The sequence below is a fragment of the Cricetulus griseus genome, chromosome 4 (assembly GCF_003668045.3).
Source record: "Cricetulus griseus strain 17A/GY chromosome 4, alternate assembly CriGri-PICRH-1.0, whole genome shotgun sequence".
NCBI classification, from domain to species: domain Eukaryota; kingdom Metazoa; phylum Chordata; class Mammalia; order Rodentia; family Cricetidae; genus Cricetulus; species Cricetulus griseus.
The window spans coordinates 119352477-119370484 of record NC_048597.1 but is presented as its reverse complement, the minus strand read 5'-3'; the positions used below and the strand labels follow the sequence as shown (position 1 = coordinate 119370484).

At 38.0% G+C, this 18008-nt stretch overlaps 1 protein-coding gene across 3 annotated transcripts in view; it reads left to right on the top strand.

Annotated features, from left to right (window-relative positions):
* The window catches only part of Gria4 (glutamate ionotropic receptor AMPA type subunit 4), a 351745-nt gene that overhangs the window by 232506 nt on the left and 101231 nt on the right, over nt 1-18008 (top strand). For all 3 annotated transcript variants that reach the window (XM_035443428.1, XM_035443427.1, XM_035443429.1), the window contains exon 4: nt 2852-3036. In XM_035443428.1, the coding sequence (XP_035299319.1) occupies nt 2852-3036 (185 nt within the window). The remainder of the gene's footprint in view (nt 1-2851; nt 3037-18008) is intronic.

The following is an 18008-nucleotide window of genomic DNA, read 5'->3' as shown; positions in this document are numbered from 1 at the left end:
TCACTCAAGGTCTCCCTACCTAACCAGTTTAGCAGAAATGGCAAACTCCAGGTTCAGTGAGAGATCTTGGCTCAAAACATAAGATGGAGGGTGATAAAAGAGAGATATTTGATAATGTCTTCTATATCCCACAGTCTCATGAAATGGTGAAAAGTGTGTGTACGCATGCACACACACACAAATATGCTACACACAGAAAGAAAAAGAAAAAAGGAAGGAAAGATGGAAAGATGGAAGAGAAAGACAAAGAAACAAAGAAAAGAGGGAGGGAGAGAAGGAAAAAGGAAGGAACGAGGGAAGGAATAAATGAAAGAACAAAGCACCGCAGGAGAGAAGGCTGAGAGGTTAGAAGCACTTGCTGTTCTTGAAGACAGGGATTTGTCTCCTGTCATCACTTCCAACTACTAACAAGTGAGTAACCCAACTCCAGGATCAGATGCCCTCTTTTCAGCCTCTGCAAACCTCACATGCATATGTATATACATGCACCCAAACACACACTCATATACAAAAATAAATACTATATATTTAAGAGGGAAGGAAGGAAAGAAGGGGAGAAGCTTTCGTGCTTTCCCATTACACATTCAGTGAATAGGAAACAAGAGACTGCTAAGTTTTCAGGCTGGTGGGAGAAGGGCAATGTCAGGCTGATATGAAAAGATTGTTACAGGTATGAACTACAAAAGGAAAGACTAAATGGAGCAATACACATCCAGAATAAGCATATTGAAATTAGCATGCTCTCTTTCTTCTTTGGGGATTCTTTTCATTTAAATAGAAATGAATTCTGACTGCCACTGTATTCACTTGGCAGGAAATCAGGCAATTTATATTTCAGATATGATCTCATCATCAGTTCCATCTGTTGACATTGCCTGCACATCATAACATTTGGGGTTCAGAGACAAACAAAACAGAACCTTAAAATGAAACTCCCTAAACCTGAGACTCGCGGGCCACCCAGCAGGTGTTCTCTCTCTTATAAGCACAGTGTGTTCACTTTAAATTTTCTCTTCAAGTCCTGCCTACTCTCTAACCTACCTCCAAAAACTTTAGAAGGAGAAGCCAGGGGCAGCAATTACAAAATGAACTCACACCGCTATTAAACAGTCCTACAGAGACTAGACAGAACGTTTTATTCATGCCAAGCTATAAAGTAAAACACTGAGTGGCTAACATGCTCTGATCCTAACAAATCTTTGTTTAATGGATTTTTTTTATCAATTCAAAGAATCTTTTCCCTCTTTATCTCTCAAATTATAACTCAAATTTGAGGGCTGAGGAAGTAGACATGAAGATATTGTTGTGGCTGACAGTCTCCTTCCATTTGCAAGGATATTTCGGTGAAGATTAGGACAGAGAGCATACTCTTTACTCAGGTGCAGCCCAGCAACTGACCAGCACCCCATCTCCAACAATCTTACCTTTTCTTCAGGACCCAGCTCAAATGGCTTCTTTTTTGTGGTGCTCTTTCCTTGACTCATCTAGAAAGTTTCAGCAAGTCCTCCCGGTCAGGACTGCTGCCATAACACTTTACATTTGTATCTTTACTTGTTTACTTGTGTGTGTGTGTGTGTGTGTGTGTGTGTGTGTGTGTGTGTGTGTGTGTGTGTGTGTGTGTGTGTGTGTGTGTGCGCGCGCGCGCTCTCATGCCTGTGAATGACACTGGACAATTTGGAGGACTCCATTCTATCCCTCCGCCATATAACCTGGGAACCGAACTCAGTTCACTAGGCTTTGTTGACAAGTACCTTTACTTGTTGAGCCACCTCACCAGCCTTTCCAGAATTGTTGTTTGTTGTTTGTTTAGGGTTTTGTGACAAGGTGTCTTGTGTCTCTGGCTGGCTTTAAACTGCTTCCTTATGCACAGAAAGACAGGAAGCTGCCCTTGAGCTCTTACTTCTACCTCTCAACTGTTCCTATATAGGCATGTGACACATGTGCATTTTCTATTGCATTTTTAAAAGTTTGGTCATACCGGGCCTTGGTGGCACACGCCTTTAATCCCAGCACTCGGGAGGCAGAGGCAGGCAGATCTCTGTGAGTTCAAGGCCAGTCTGGTCTCCAGAGCGAGTGCCAGGTTAGGCTCCAAAGCTATACAGAGAAACCCTGTCTCAAAAAGACAAAAAAAAAAGTTTAATAAATAATGACATCCCAGTATAGTCTGTCTGAATCATGAAATGAGACTGACAGTAATATTGCCTCAATAAATACCATGTTACTGTTTCTTGTATATCTTTTCTTCCATAGTTAAACCAAAAATGTTGTTCCTACCCTTTAAATAGGGAAAATTAAAACCCTTGTTCAAACAAGTTCTGTTTAGAGTATAAAATAACAAATGGGTTCATAAAATTGTTATTGACCACAGGGAGTGGCACAATAGTGTTGTGCTTTAACTCATCAAAAATATATCTAGAGCAATGGAATATTCTCCAATAGATGGATTTGAGATTTTACACGGGTATACTGTTGCAACTTCATCTAATCAATATCTTAAGAGACTTTGTTTTTGTGAGTAAAGAAATCAAGAAAAAACTGTCAGTGGTGGCGCACACCTTTAATCCCAGAACTTGGGAAGCAGAGGCAGGCAGATCTCTGTGAGTTTGAGGCCAGCCTGGTCTACACAGCTACACAGAGAAACCCTGACTGAAAAATAATTAATTAATTAATTAATTAATAACAAGAAAAAAGATTCTTAAATAATGACTTATATTTTCAAGATTCTGAATTATCTGTGTGTGTTTTAAATATGAAAAATATTGGTATGGATCTAGTCTCTATATAAGTCAAAAGGAATGCCTCTACGTAAGTAAAAAACATGATTTTATTAACTGTTTTTTCTCCCTAATAGGCTATTCAATACTTCAAGCTATTATGGAAAAAGCAGGACAGAATGGATGGCATGTCAGTGCAATATGTGTGGAAAATTTTAACGATGTCAGCTACAGGCAACTGCTAGAAGAGCTTGACAGAAGACAAGAGAAGAAGTTTGTAATAGATTGTGAGATAGAGAGGCTTCAGAACATTTTAGAACAAGTAAGTCTTGGGCTTCAACTTATTACTGAAGTATTCATTGGATAAAAATGTTGACTCATTCCAGATCTTTCCCCATACATCTTCAAGTTCAGAGTATGAGAATTAGGAATTTCCCATCATTTGACTCCAGGGGAAAAAATGACAGCTCTTTACTACTACAGGCCATTTAGTTCTCATGGGCAATTGAAGTTAGGAGTATGGCTTTTCCAATTGTAAAGTTATAAACAGTAGAAGAATACTTTCTTAATCACCGGAGTTCTTAGCTTTCATTAATATAAATTTTGAAGATTAGTGTCATCAAAATGTTAGATAATTTTTAAAGAGTCTTTTTATGTCTCTGGGAGTTAGTTGCAAGAAAATTATCAACATAAATTAGCAAAGCAATGAAATAAAAGATGATTAGGTAGGACATTCTGTGCTGTTATGTTTCTACCAAACGGTTTAAATAAATGCTACCTGTCAATTATAAAGAAGGTTTTTCAACTTTCCTTCAGAAGGGAGACTCTTTAAATAAAGATTCCAATAAATAGCTGTTGACTAGATTTGAAGAGTGCAGGAAAAGATAGAACTGAGTTGTACCTTTGTGTTAAATGGTAAGAAAACACTATGCAGTTATAGATCGCATTCACTTTCCCTGAAAACACTATGCAGTTATAGATAGCATTCACTTTCCCTGACCTGAACATAGTGATAAAACCAGGACAGTCAAAAAATAAAAAAATAATAATAATAAAAACTGAGACAGTCTTCCACCAAAATGAAAGTGTCCGTGTGCCACCTAGTGGTGTTGTGGAGGTTTGCTCATATTGTCTACAATATATTTAGAAAAGTGTAATTCAGAGTTGCTTGATTCATTATGTATATTTTAACTGCAGAATTATATGATTGGTTTTGGAATAGAAAACCTATCAGTTTGGAGTTCATTTACAACACTTATTCATTTTAGTATCCAATGATAAAACTTAAATCCAAAATATATCTGAGATTCCCTTTAACAGGCACAAGTTCTGGATTGTGTATCACTGGTTTTCATGTATTAGCATTTCTATATTTCTACATTAGAGTTTCATATGTTAACATCACTGGTTTGAATATCACTAGCTTTTATATATTAGCATTTCCATGTACAGATTAGCATTTGGAAAAGCTTATCATAAAATATATTTTGGATTTTTAAAATATGAAACAATATTGTACTATAAGAGGAATTGACAAAATATCTTCTTCTTGTTATCCCTTTGTAAGAGAAAATAATCACACTCTACCGAAGAGAAGATCTATGCTGTTTTGTTAAACTATTAAACTAAGTCTACAGATCACTTACGTTTACTCCACAGTAGCTAGCAACCAGGTAAATGGAATTCACAATGATCATTTGTGGAATTCCAAGGAAAACTTCTCCCTGACTTTCATGGGCAGAGCAATGCCTCCAGCTCCAGTTTCAATCTCCCCCATCCATACCCACTGCCCTTGGACTGAGACTTGTGTTGTTTGACCTAAAAAGCTGAAGCTTTGGAAATAATAACTCAGGATGAACTCCACAGAGCAGCCAATTCTAACAACTGCCAGGATTGTCAAGTGCCTGTCAGAGGCTGAGTCAGTCTTAGCTCCTGGGCTTCAAAGGCCCAGGTTGGACAGATAAGTCAGTGCTAGAAGCCCACTGACCCCTTTTAGAGGCTTAACTTGTTTCTAAGAAGAAAATTGGCGTACCTGCTTACTTAGTATAAATTTAGCCTTAAATGACTCTGTGAAGAACTGGTCTTTTCCTCTTTGTCTTTGTCCTCCTCTTCCTTCCCCCCTTTCCTCCCCTTCTTCCTCCTTATTCTCCTCTTTTTCCTTCTCCTTCTCCTCCTCCTCTTTCTTCTTCCTTCTTCACCTCCTACTCTTTCATCTCCTCCTTCTCTTCTTCCTGCTTCTCTTTTGTCTGTTAACATTTCAAAAAATTAGAAACTTGAGTGTCTACCATTCCTATTCCTTTTTGCTAAAGCATAGCTGATTTCTTTACTATCAGGTCCACCTATGTAGGAATAAATAGCAAACCTGTGACTCTGTTAGACATCTCATAAAGTATGACAAGGTCCACGGCCCAGTAAGGAGATGTTTTCTCATGTGTATAATAATGGTTCCTTCTTCCTGCAAGAAAAACTGTGTCTGACTGGAAACAAGATTGTTTCCTATTATCTGCATTTCATAGCTCTAAACAAAATCATTTGTAACATTTCTTGGTTTAATTCTACTTTGTGGTGCTTCAGATTGAACCCAGGCCCTCCTGGTAGGTGTTAGGAAGGTTCCCAAATTACTGAATTACATAACCAGCTCTTGATTTCACTCTTGATTCTGTCTTAAAGAGAAGAGCTAATCCAAATGCTTCCAAGAATGTGTGCAATGTCCTATGCTCCAACAAAAATCTATATCCATTAGTGAAGCAAACATCAGAAAACATTTTATGGACTAAACTAAAGCATTCTTTAAAAAGTTATCACCAGAGATTGACTAGAAAAAGTGAAAGGGGCAGATTTGATAATGAATACAAAAATCACACCCACACAGAAGAAATGAATTGAAGCTTTCTGGCATACAGAATGGTGACTGTAGTTGGCAATATTGTACTGTATATTTTGAAATAGCTAGGAGACAACAGTAGCCTATAGTGCTTGGGGAGTCTCATGAACTCATGCCTGGTACTGGGGATTTTATTAGATGGACTATGGCTTTTGAGGAAAATAGTGTCAGCCCAAGTGGCATAGCTTCATATGCTGATATATAGATAAGTAGATGTATGTATGTTCATGTTTGTGTGTATGTATATGTGTACATATACATGTATGAATAAGTAACTTAAGTTAAATATAAAATAATACAATTCCTTAAGACTTTTTCAAATCTCCTTAGTGTAATTTGTCTCTTCCCTTCCTCTCTTTCTGATTTGACCTCCCTCCCTCATCCCCAATTACAGCTTCCTCCCATTTTTCCTAATTTTTATCATTTCTCTCTTTACATTACTTGTATTCTTCTATTCTCCTTTCTCATTCCCCATGTCCCATCTTATGGAGAGGATTCTGAATGTCTCCTCACATACGAATGAGAATGATAGTGGATGCCCTAAATATCCTCAGTTGATCAACACCCAATGTAAACATGCTTGAATGTTGCTATTTGCACCTCAGTGATGTATGCTTAAGACATCAGTAAAAGTTGTTTTAAAGTATGGAAAAAAGAAACACTAAATAAGCTTGATGAGAAGAATGCCTTTGGAAAGGTAGCCCTCTCTCAAGAGATTCACACAATGAAAATTAAAGGAGCATGTCCTGAAATTTCTAGAAGAACCTAGCAAACCCTGAGATGGCTTGATCTCTATAATTGCTTCTTTGACATTTTAATTTGTGCCAGTTTGCAAAAGCCTGATGAAAATAGGTCACAGTTATCATTTCAAATATATTTATGGGTGATGGGGCATTTTCTCTTCTGCACTTGTTTCCCAAATTATTGTATGCCATGAACTAAGTAGTTCTTATGATGTATTTGCTACTTAAAACAGTAGTTGCATATAGACTTAAATATCTCTAAACACGAGCATCAGAATGGTAAAGAAAGCCTGGGCTTGAGACTGCCTCTGTGGTTCATACAAATCTGTGACTTAGTCTATCTCAGCCGCTGAGCATAGCCAGTCACAGTCTGATCCTTCCACGAGGGTGTAGCACTGAACTCTGCATACTTCAGCTGCTTTGTACATTTATTTGACTTTGGTCCATGTATGCTGTCTGACCATGTTGAACTTCCAGAGATCTTTGAAACTGTTCTAGTTCTTCACAGAAGCCTGATTCTAGAATTTTAGGTGGAAGCCAAATTAAGAGCTTAAAGTTTGCTGTAATTTTTTTACAAGAACAAATATGTGAAAAACAATTAGTTTAAGCTATTGTCAATTCCTAAATGTCAAGTTCTAAATGAAGCAACAGGAAAATTATGTATTTACATAACACTGGCTATGCCACTTAAGGCACTAGGAACATAACAAAACACTAAATTGAGCTTATTGACATTACTTGAAAAAGCTCCAATCAAATAAATTGCACTGTTTTGGTTTTCTAAATTCCATGAACATGTTGATCCACATATTTAAAACAACAACAACAAAAAATAAAAAACAGGGAGAAAAAAACAAATCTTGGAACTAACAGAAAACTAAAGAAATGCTCATAGGTAAGAACCCTCAATGCTCTTAAACAGGACCCAAGTTCAGTTTCCAGCAACAGGTCAAAAAAGCTAGAATTGATAAATTGTTTTTATATCAAAGTGTTTCTCCTAGGCACCTTTTATATATATTATTTTCATACATGCTTGTTATTTAAAAATCCCCAAACACAATAATCTATCATGCAAAACTGAATTTTCCAACTGCCATCCTATGTCCATATTTAATCCAGTGGCCAAAACAAAAAAGAAACATGGCAATTGATCTTGGTCATATTTTAAATATTAAAAACTATCTCAGCTGGGACTGGAGATTGAGGTCAGCTGTTACAAGCAAGGCCTGATTCTACAGAGGACCAGAGTTCAGTTCCCAGCACCTACATGCTGGTTCACACTCTCCCCAAAGGGATGTTGTAGCAGACTTTCTTTTGGGCCACCAACCAGCTCCCAAATCATGACATTGAGACTTCATATTAGTTATGAACGCTCAGCCTTAACTTACACTCATTTCATGCTAGCTTTTGTCACTTAACTGGTTTCTCTTATCCACATTTTGCCTCTGGACTTTTTACCTTTCTTCTCTTCTCTATGATCTATCCCATCTAACTGGCTGGTGGCTGCCTGGCTAGCTAGCCCCTGGCATCTCTCTCTCTCTCTCTCTCTCTCTCTCTCTCTCTCTCTCTCTCTCTCTCTCTCTCTCTCTCTCTCTCTCTCTCTCTCCTCCTGTTTATTCTCCCCCCACCAGGCCTTCCTATCCCTCTCCTGCCTAGCTATTGGCTCTTCAGCTTTTGATTAGACTAATCAGGTGGCTTAGGAAGGCAAGGTGAAACAAATGCAACACATTTTTACATAATTAAACAAATTCAGCATAAACAAATGGAACACATCTCTGCTTAGTTAAAATAATATTTCATAATGGTATCTGATACCCTCTTCTGGCCTCAATGGGGAGCCAGACACAGACACAGCACACAGACATACACAGAGCCAGAACAGTCATAAACAAAAACTAAAAATAGTAAATTGTTTAATTTAAAAAACAACTGGGAAAAACTCATCAAAATCATACTGAGGGGGGCTGGAAAGATGGCTCAGCAGTTAAGAGCGCTGACTGTTCTTCCAGAGGTCCTGAGATCAATTCCCAGCAACCACATGGTGGCTCACAACCACCTTGAATGAGATATGGTGCCCTCGGCTGGCAAGCAGGCAGAAGACTGTATAGACTATATACATAATAAATAAATAAAAATCTTTAAAAAATCATACTGAGTTTCTGCTCAGTTCTGCTCAGACATTCTCCTTCATGGAAAGTCCAGAGGTCCTGCAGTTCTGTGATTTCCTACTATTCCAGAAACCCTTTTGTCAAAACACCTGACTCTGACACTTGCATCAGACAAACCAGATTATACCATCTTAAAGGGCAGATGTATTTTCACTCTTTTTTTTCCTATTTTTCTATTTGTGTTATAGCTTTAAAACATAATCTCAGTGAGAACGGGGAGGACTACATAGTCCCATTCTTCTTTTTTTTTTTTATCTAAATCAAAAGCAATCTTATTTTACATACAGGTCTCAGTTCCCTCTCCCTCCCATCCTCCCATGTCCCCCACCAACCCCCCCATCCAACTCTGCTATCCCACCCCAATCCATTCCCCAGGGAGAGTGAGGCCCCCCATGGGGAATCATTAAAGTCTACCACATCATTTGGGGCAGGGCCTAGGTCCTCCAACCCCCCTCCTCCGTGTATCTAAGCTGAGAGAGTATCTATCCTCTATGGGAAATGGGCTCCCAAAGTCCCTGCACTAGGGATAAATACTGGTTCTACTGCCAGAGGCCCCATAGACTACCCAGGCCTCCCAACTGACACCCACATTTAGGGGGCCTGGTTAGGACCTATACTGGTTCCCCAGCTGTCAGACTGTAGTCTATGAGCTTCCACTTGCTCAGGTCAGCTGTTTCTGTAGGTTTCCCCAGAATGGTCTTGACCCTTTTGCTCATCCCTCCTCCCTCTCTACAAATAGATTCCAGGAGTTCAGCTTAATGTTTAGCTGTGGATCTCTGTTTCTGCTTCCATCAACTACTGTGTGAAGGCTCTAGGATGGCATTTAATGTAGTCATCAATCACATTAAAGAGGAAGGGCATTTAAGGTAGCCTCTCCACTATTTCTTAGATCCTTACTTGGGGTCATCTTTGCTGATCCCTAGACATTTCCTAGTGCCAGATTTCTCTTTAAACCTATAATGGCTCCCTCTATTCAGGTATCTCTTTTCTTGCTCTTTTTCTCTATTTCACCCTTTCAGAAATGTTTCACAGATATTTTCATTGTTTTTGTTTGTTTGTTCTTTAGAAAATGCTTAATTTTTCTCTCCCTCATTTGATGTAAACTGAATTGAGATATCTCAAAAAAAAAAAAACTCTACTTCCTCTAAATGAAAATTAACAATAAAATTTCTCAGGTCGTGTTAGGTGGTGAAGCATTATATAAATTTACACATGAAATATAGCCAAACAAAGCAAAGAGTAAAACCTAGGCACACAGCCTTTCCTGAATATTTATTAATTCTACAAATATCTGTTAAATGATCTCTCCCTCCCTCCCTCTCTCTCTCTCTCTCTCTCTCTCTCTCTTCTCTCTCTCTCTCTCTCTCTCTCTCTCGTGTGTGTGTGTGTGTGTGTGTGTGTGTGTGTGTGTGCTCTAGTGTCCATCCTGGGCATCGGACTCAGGTTGTCACACTTGGCAGCAAGTGCCTTCACCTGGCCTATTTTTGTTTGGGGTTTCTTGTTTGTTTTGTTTTGTTTTTTATGTATGAATGCAGGTACACTGATTCCTGTATGCTCACAAGGAAGCCAGAGATCAACACCAAGTATCTTCCTTGGTCACACTCCTCCTGGCTTGCCAACAAGCTGTAAAAATCCCCCTGTACCTGTGGCCCCTGACACCCAGCATTGGTGTATCGGCTGTGTACCACTGCACCTGGTTTGTATGTGGTTATTAAGGTTCTAGCTCATGGCCTTCCTCATGCTTGCTCAGTCAAGCACATCACCAACTGGACTGTCTCCTCCTCCTTCTAGTTAACTAACTTTTAAATGAAAACCACTTGATAAATTCACAAAAAAAAAAATGTGTTTTTAAAAGATTCTGTAGAAACATGGTTTATAGGAGTTAACAAAGATCTTACACTGACTTCTAGATTACACTACAAATGTCAGTTCCTATGAATGGATGGAAGCATCATTGAATTGAAACTATATTAACTCTTGTTCATAAAATCTTTAAGAATCCCAGTATTTTTCAGAAAACTATAAATACTGACCTTAGATTGTAGAATACATACTTAATGGAAGGATAAGAAAAAAATGACTTAACAATTGGTCCACAGACATCTCAAATAGCCTCTTAGTCATATCCTGGTGGTGTAATTCCCCAAGGATGAAGCTGTAAAAACTGGCAAACAGAAAGACAAAGCCCTCATTACATCCTTGTGACATTGTATGTCCATCAAAGCAAAGTACATACCCTCAGTCTCTAGGTAGTTTAACAAAAATAACTGTTGAATGAAAGTCTGAAATGGGCCAGAAAGGAGACATCTTCAGACGTGTTTAAGGTAAAAATATCCAGTAATACCTGAACCCTAGGAGCAAGTTTGCAATTGCCTCCACACCTAGCAAAGTGATGGGAAACTTACAAATTTTAGAGTTTGTTAAACTGGAAAGTGGAAAGTGCTTCTTTCCCACATACTGAAGGACATGGCAGATGAATGAAGCTTCTGAAGAAGCCATGACAACAAGGAAACCCATCAGCAGATCCCACATTACAGAACTGGCAGATCGAGGTACCTTTGTATTGTCATAGAAAACCTTTGTATATCAGGGTTTGTTTAGTTAGGATGTATACAAACTAACATAAAACTCAAAAGACAAGAATTATGCTAAGAAGGGGAATTTTCCTTCTCTAAACTAATTTTGACTGAATTGACTTGAATGTGAAGGTACCATTATACTGCAAAAAGTTTGTTGGTTTCATAGAAAATAAACAACAAAAACCAAACCTTTAGTATATCAATCAGACTAATGCAATCTACACTGGTGAGGTTAGAAAGCAGTCGTTGCCTAGTAATAGCTACAATCATTCCTTGGGATAACACAAGGAAGAAGATAAGTGTAATTACCAGATTGCAACTCATTTTGTCTTGGAAATATTGTGATCTCCAGGATAAGGTTAGGCGCAACTAATTTTGTTTTACCCATAGAATTCAAAGAACATTTCTTTTAAAATAGCTTGCTTGATAATTTAAATGAATAAAATCCATTATATTTTTAGCTTTTCAGTCAGAACCAGCTGCCACAGAATATACATTGTAGTTTAAAGGAAAGCAGTGGCAATTATTAAGAAGGAATCAATATACATTTGTGATTTACTTCAGCACAATTTTGCTCCGCTAATCAAATGCTAAAAACACAAGTTAATAAAAAGCAAATTTTATCAGTTGCTTTTTCCTGTTGCTGTGACGAGATGCCTGGCAGAGGCAGCTAAGGAAGGTTTGGTTCCCAGTATAGAATGATACAGTCCACCATGGCTGGGGAGACATGGCATGGGGCACGAGGCAAGTGGCCACACTGTGCCCACAGCCAGGAAACAGAGAGAGGTAAATGCTGCTACTCAACTGGCCTCTACTTTTTCCCTCTTTGTTTGGGATGGGACTAGCTCAAGATTATCCAACAATAACATTTATATTCTACTTTTTATTTAAGTTTTTTTCTCAGCCAAGCATCACTATGTTTTTCTAAAGGCTAGCTTAAATTACATCTGTACTTACTCAATAGTCTTCCCTTTAAAAGCAGAACTCACTAGGGAGTATATACCTTTGATAGTGTGCTTATGATATAATCTATATATTTTAATGTATTATGTATAATATATTGCAAGTGGAGCAAAAAGAAAATCTTTCTTCTCTCTACCTTACAAGCTTCTTGTTTTTCTGTCTTATACTTGTAAGCATCATTCCTCTGTCTGATAATTTATCTGACACATATTTATTTACTATCTACTAGTTCTCAGGCCTTCTACCTGAGTTAAATCAATGTCAATCCAATCTATACAGAAACTCAGAGGAAAACCAAGTAACACAAACAATTTAGCCAATAAGAAACATTGTACAAAGGATGAAATCAAACAGTTACAAGATGAGTTAGAAGCTCCCAGTAAGAAAACTGGGCAAAGGGCTGACTGCAAGTGTAGAAACAGGACAGCATGACAGACCTCCATGTCTGTAGCAAGGAAATGTGGCTAAGCATTGAGCAAGGAAAGCATCTGGAGGAAAGGGTCAAGGAGGATTGAGAATAGACTATAATAAACAAGTAACTATTCAAAGGCAAACAGTAAAGATAAAATATTTACTACTTACTTTACTAAATATTCATTTTGCCAGTCATCATGATATTTAATTTAATTTGAAGATTCACAGCTTCCACTGTTTGATAAAATTTTGAAAAGTATAACTGATATAGATAGGCTTTTTAAAGTTTCTTTTGTGTGTGTGTGTGTGTGTGTGTGTGTGTGTGTGCAAGTGCGTGTGAGTGTGCATGCATGCATGCATGCATGTGTGAACATATCTACAGAGTCCAGAGGTATCCCTGGATCCCCTGAATATACAAGCATAGGTCAGCCTGGGGAGTGGAGGGAGGATGGCTAGGGGCAGGTGAGATGTTGAGGGGAGGGGAGGGAGAGGGAGAAGGGATTGACATGTGAAGCAAGCTTGTTCCTAATTTGAACTAATAAAAGAATAAAAAAAAAAAAAAACAAGCATAGGTCAGTTGTAAGCCACCTGATGTGGGTGCTAGAAACTATACTTGGATCTGCTTCAAGAGCAGTGTGTGGCCTTAACTACTGAACAGTCTCTCCAGTTAACTATGCTTTTGGTTAAAAGGAAATTTTTGGCAATTTAACAATAATGTAAGTTAATTCATGGAAAATGCATATCATGGCTTTAAAAATGTATTTGAGTGTTTTGTCCTGAATATAGAACTGGAGTTGTACAGGTGGCTATAGGTTATCATGTGGGTACTGGGAATTAAGCCTGGGTGTTCTACAAGAGCAGTAAGTGCTCTTAACTTCAACAACATCTCTTCAGGTCCCACATAGCAGCTTTTAAAACTCTCTCTCTCTCTCTCTCTCTCTCTCTCTCTCTCTCTCTCTCTCTCTCTCTCTCTCTCTCTCTCTCTCTCCCTCTCCCCCTCTCTGTGTGTTTGTGTGACTGCCTCTCTCATATGTATATTTTTTGTACATACCTATGTATTCCCCCCAGATATAATCTGTTGAGTTAACATAATATTACTTGCATGTTTGCTTTCAGGGCTGACTGCTTGGCACTAATTTGTGTGCTCTTCCCTGAGGAAGAACATTCCTCCTGCTCCCGACTTTTCTTAGTTGACTATAGTTCTGTTTGACAAAATTGTGAGCTTCTGTGACAACACCTGGAAAGAATTTTTCACAGTTAGAAATTTTGATTATCTTGACATCATCTACACACACACACACACACACACACACACACACACACACACACACACACACACACACACATATATATATATATATATATATATATATATATATTCTCTTAAAAGAGCTCTCCAGGACTCATATTCTCTTATTCTCCAGGTCTCCTAAAGATCTCACACTGTCTGGGTGCTTTATTTTCATCTCATTTATATATTCTATGCCTTTACTTAAAACCCTTGTATGTCCTAAAAAGGTTACAGTCTCAATCGGTAGCATGTTGTGGAAGCTGCCTGTGTTGTATTTGTGTGTTGATGAAGCAAGTGAATGTTTTGTTTTTTAAGGAAAATATTTTGAAGCATCTTGAGAGTCAACATCCAAGGATATTTATGGAAATATTATCAGGCTTTGTGTTGTTTTCCAGTGAGTAGCAGCCTCAGCACTACAGCCACTGAGGGCATTTACCATTTCTCCATGTCACTGAGTTCTCTGGAAGAGGGTGATCCCTGAGTGAAGAGTTACTACCTAATTTATAAGATCACATTAATGGATAAGCCAGAGGCATTCACATGTAAGTGTACCATCATGTGCCTTTAGCTGGGGGCATTGCCTGACACGGCAGTCAGAACATCATAGAGACATTTTGAGGTACTGTACAGAACACACTTCTGGGTGCTTTATTAACTATTGCTACATAATGGCTTTACCTAAAGTTTCACTGAGAATCGAAAGCCAAATTTTCACTCACTTTATGAATCAAAATGAACATATCACACTATGTTTTAAAAAATACACTGACTTTAACTTTTTGATATAATATTTTTGATTCTTTTAGTACTTCAGTCATGCATACAATGTATTTTGATCATATTACCTCACCTTCCTCCCCTGACTCCTCTTGGATCCATGTAGCAGGCTTTACTTGGGCCTGCCAACCAGCTCCCAAATCATGGCATGAAGACTTGTTATTAGTTATGAATGCTAGGCCTTACCTTAGCTCTTGTTTTAATCTGTTTCTTTTTACCTATGCTTTGTCTTGGGGCTTTTTACCTTTCTTTCATTCTGTGCATCTTACTTTCCTGTTTCTTCCATGTCTGACTGGCTGGAGATTACCTGGCTTCTGGTCCCAGGCTTCTCCCTGTCTTTCTCCTTCATTGTCTCTTCTCTCTTGTTCCTCCTCCTACTTATTCTCTATGCTCACCAGCACCACCTATCCCTCATCTGCCTAGCTTTTGCACATTGAGCTTATTAGACCAATCAGTTGCCTTAGACAGGCAAGGTAAAACAGTAACACATCTTCACAGAATTAAACAAATGCAGCATAAACAGAAGCATCACACCTTTGCATAGCTAAGCAAATGCAGCATAAATATCTTTGCCTAGTTAAAGTAATATTCCACAACATAAACAATATAACACATTTTTACATAAAGTAACATTCCACAACAGATCCATCCCCCTCACCTAAGACCCTAAGTTTCTAGTCCTTTGTTTTTTTAATTACTCTCTAAGTCCAGTAGATGCAGGCCATATGTCATGGGTGTAGGGGCCTGCACTGGAGCATCATTCACTACCAAAGACCACACCCTTAGAGAAAGCTGACTTTTCCAGAAGTTATAAACTGCCAATAGGCCCTCAGCTAGAGTGGGAGCTTGTGAGCTGCTTCCTCCTCCATTATAGAAAGTTTGCTGGCTTGATCCTGTCCGGGTTTTGTGCCAGAAACCATAGATAGTATGAGTTCATGAATGCAGAAGTCATATCATGTCCAGAAGACACTGTTTGAGTCTAGTAGTCCCTAAATTCTGGTTCTTCTTATCTTCTTGCCCCCTCTTTAGGAATAGTTCCTTGGCCTTTGGGGAAGAAGTTATGATATAAATGTCCCATTTATGGTTGAGCACACAACTGACACTTATTCTCTGCACTTTGACCAGTTGTAAGTTTCTGCACTAACTGATGTCTTCTTGCACAAACTTCTCTAATGAAGTCTGAGTCTGCACTAATCTATAGGTTATGAATTTTCAAGCCAGAAAAAAATGGAAGATATATTAAAGACAATGTCTCATACCAATATCATACATAAACATCATGATGTCAACCTATTTATCTGCATATTCCTGGTTTTACTACTGAATAATTTGACCAATATCATTGATATTTCTAAAGAAGTATGTGTTTGCTAAACAAGAAGCAAGGAAAAGCAATTGCATGATTCAAATTTGTCATATCTTGTAAGCATGTATTATTGAAAAGACATACCCCTTTCACAGTGACGGTCAATATAGCTGGTGCACTTTTCCTGATGTGGATTTAGAACTCTAAGCAGGCACTTGATAGTTATTCTTTCTGTAGTCGCATCGCCTATTTCACCTCAGGTGGTCCAGCTTCTTTACCACTATATCTGCTTGTCATTTTAAAAGCTACAAATTGTATTTTACAGCCAACTCCCACCTTAATGGGATTTTCCTATGACAACATGACCAACCTTTGAAGCCTTGAAGAAGACAGAGACATATTATATTTATAGTTTCCATCTCAAACTATTTCTCTGCTGAAGCAAGGAAGTCAAATACACAGTGACACTTGTCTGTACTCAAGATGAAATCACTCAGACTTACTTTTAAACATAAAATATTCCTTACTTTGTAAAAACACCAAGTCTGGCATTGTCCATTTGAAACAATCCTTCAAATATTTATGTAAGAAAGCATAAAGCACTCTTTATATAAGGCACTATTCATATTTTTTAGAGTATGAACTGTACTTTTTCATGAAAAAAATCTGTACATTGTTGGTAACCAACCAATATGTAGCTTTAAACCACATCTACCTCATGTAAAAAAGGGATGAAGAGGCCTCCCTACAGTGTACATAGTGTGTCTGCTTTCTCACAGAAAAGGACTTGGCTCAGAAAATGTTATGATCTCTCTATAGCATCTTTAGACAGGTATCTTCAGACAGCTGCTCTCTAAGATCCTTAGTTCCCTAATGTCAGTGGTCATCACACTCTGCAAGGTGTTTTCTTCCAGGATTTTGTCCCTTTCTGTTTCCTGTGGCTTGATGAGTCTTTAATGTTTTAAAATCTAGACAGCATAAGCTTAACTGGTTGTAGTTCTTTGCTAATAACTGTTTTCTTGTGGAGTGATCAGGACCATGTTTGTCATACTTCTGCATGCTTTAACATTAATGTTTGTCTTAAATGTATGTTTTTTTTAATTGGCAAAGGGATTTGACTGCAATAACATAGAAATCATCCGCTTACTGTGTAAGAATGAAAAAGCAGGGTAGAAAACTAGGATATCTCCTTGCTGATTTTTTCATAATTCTGTTAGTTCATTGTTTTTCTTCACCTTTGTAGAAAGCATCTCAAAGGAAATTTGAATTAGTGGATACATTATAGGGTAGATAAATTGAACAAATTTCAAAATGTATAAATTCTATGTAAAATGTCATAAATTTATACCTATACATAAAGAAAATCTTCAATGGATAAGAACAAAAGTTGACTATGATAAAAAGGAAGTAAGATATGTGGGTGGTGCTGATATGTAATTCAGTGTTCACCCAAACAGAGGAACTTTAAGACCAGGCAAGATAACAAGTCTGAGCTCAGATCCTATGTAAAGCCAGAACATTGTCAACAACACAATCAAAATGAAGTAGAAAAATATGTGTCAGTCATTCAGGACAACAATTGATTGTGTTAATGGAGCCATCTATTCTAAGAGTATTCACAGCCTTCTTCATGCAGATTAAATTTTGAATATTGTGACACATAGTGATTTGAAAATGTAGAATCTGAGAAATAATTGTGAAAGTGGCCACATGAAATGCATACTATTTTGTGAGAGGCAATATCTTAAGTGGTATTGCCTAAATTTTTTTTCCAAACTGAAGATCTATCCTCAAAGTCAGAAAATTTGAACAATGTCTGATGGGGAATGTACTACTGTGTATGTTTATCTTATTGATTGTTAAATAAAATACTGTTTGGCCAATGAGATAGCAAGTTAGACGGAACTAGGAGTCAAAGAGGATTCTGGGAAATGTAGTAGAGAAGTGCTGATCTAGGCAGGAAGTGGCATAGCAAGGAGACTCATATTTAAGCGAAGGAGAAACAGGAAGGGCTCCCTTTTCCCCTCCGCTCCTGCTCCAGCAGCACAATGTGATCCACCAGCAAGGGGGGACGTGAATAAGGCGTCCGATAAGATAAGTCTTATAAAATATATAGATGTATGATAGTTAAGACTGAGCTAGCAAATGAGGAATCCTAGTCATTGGCCA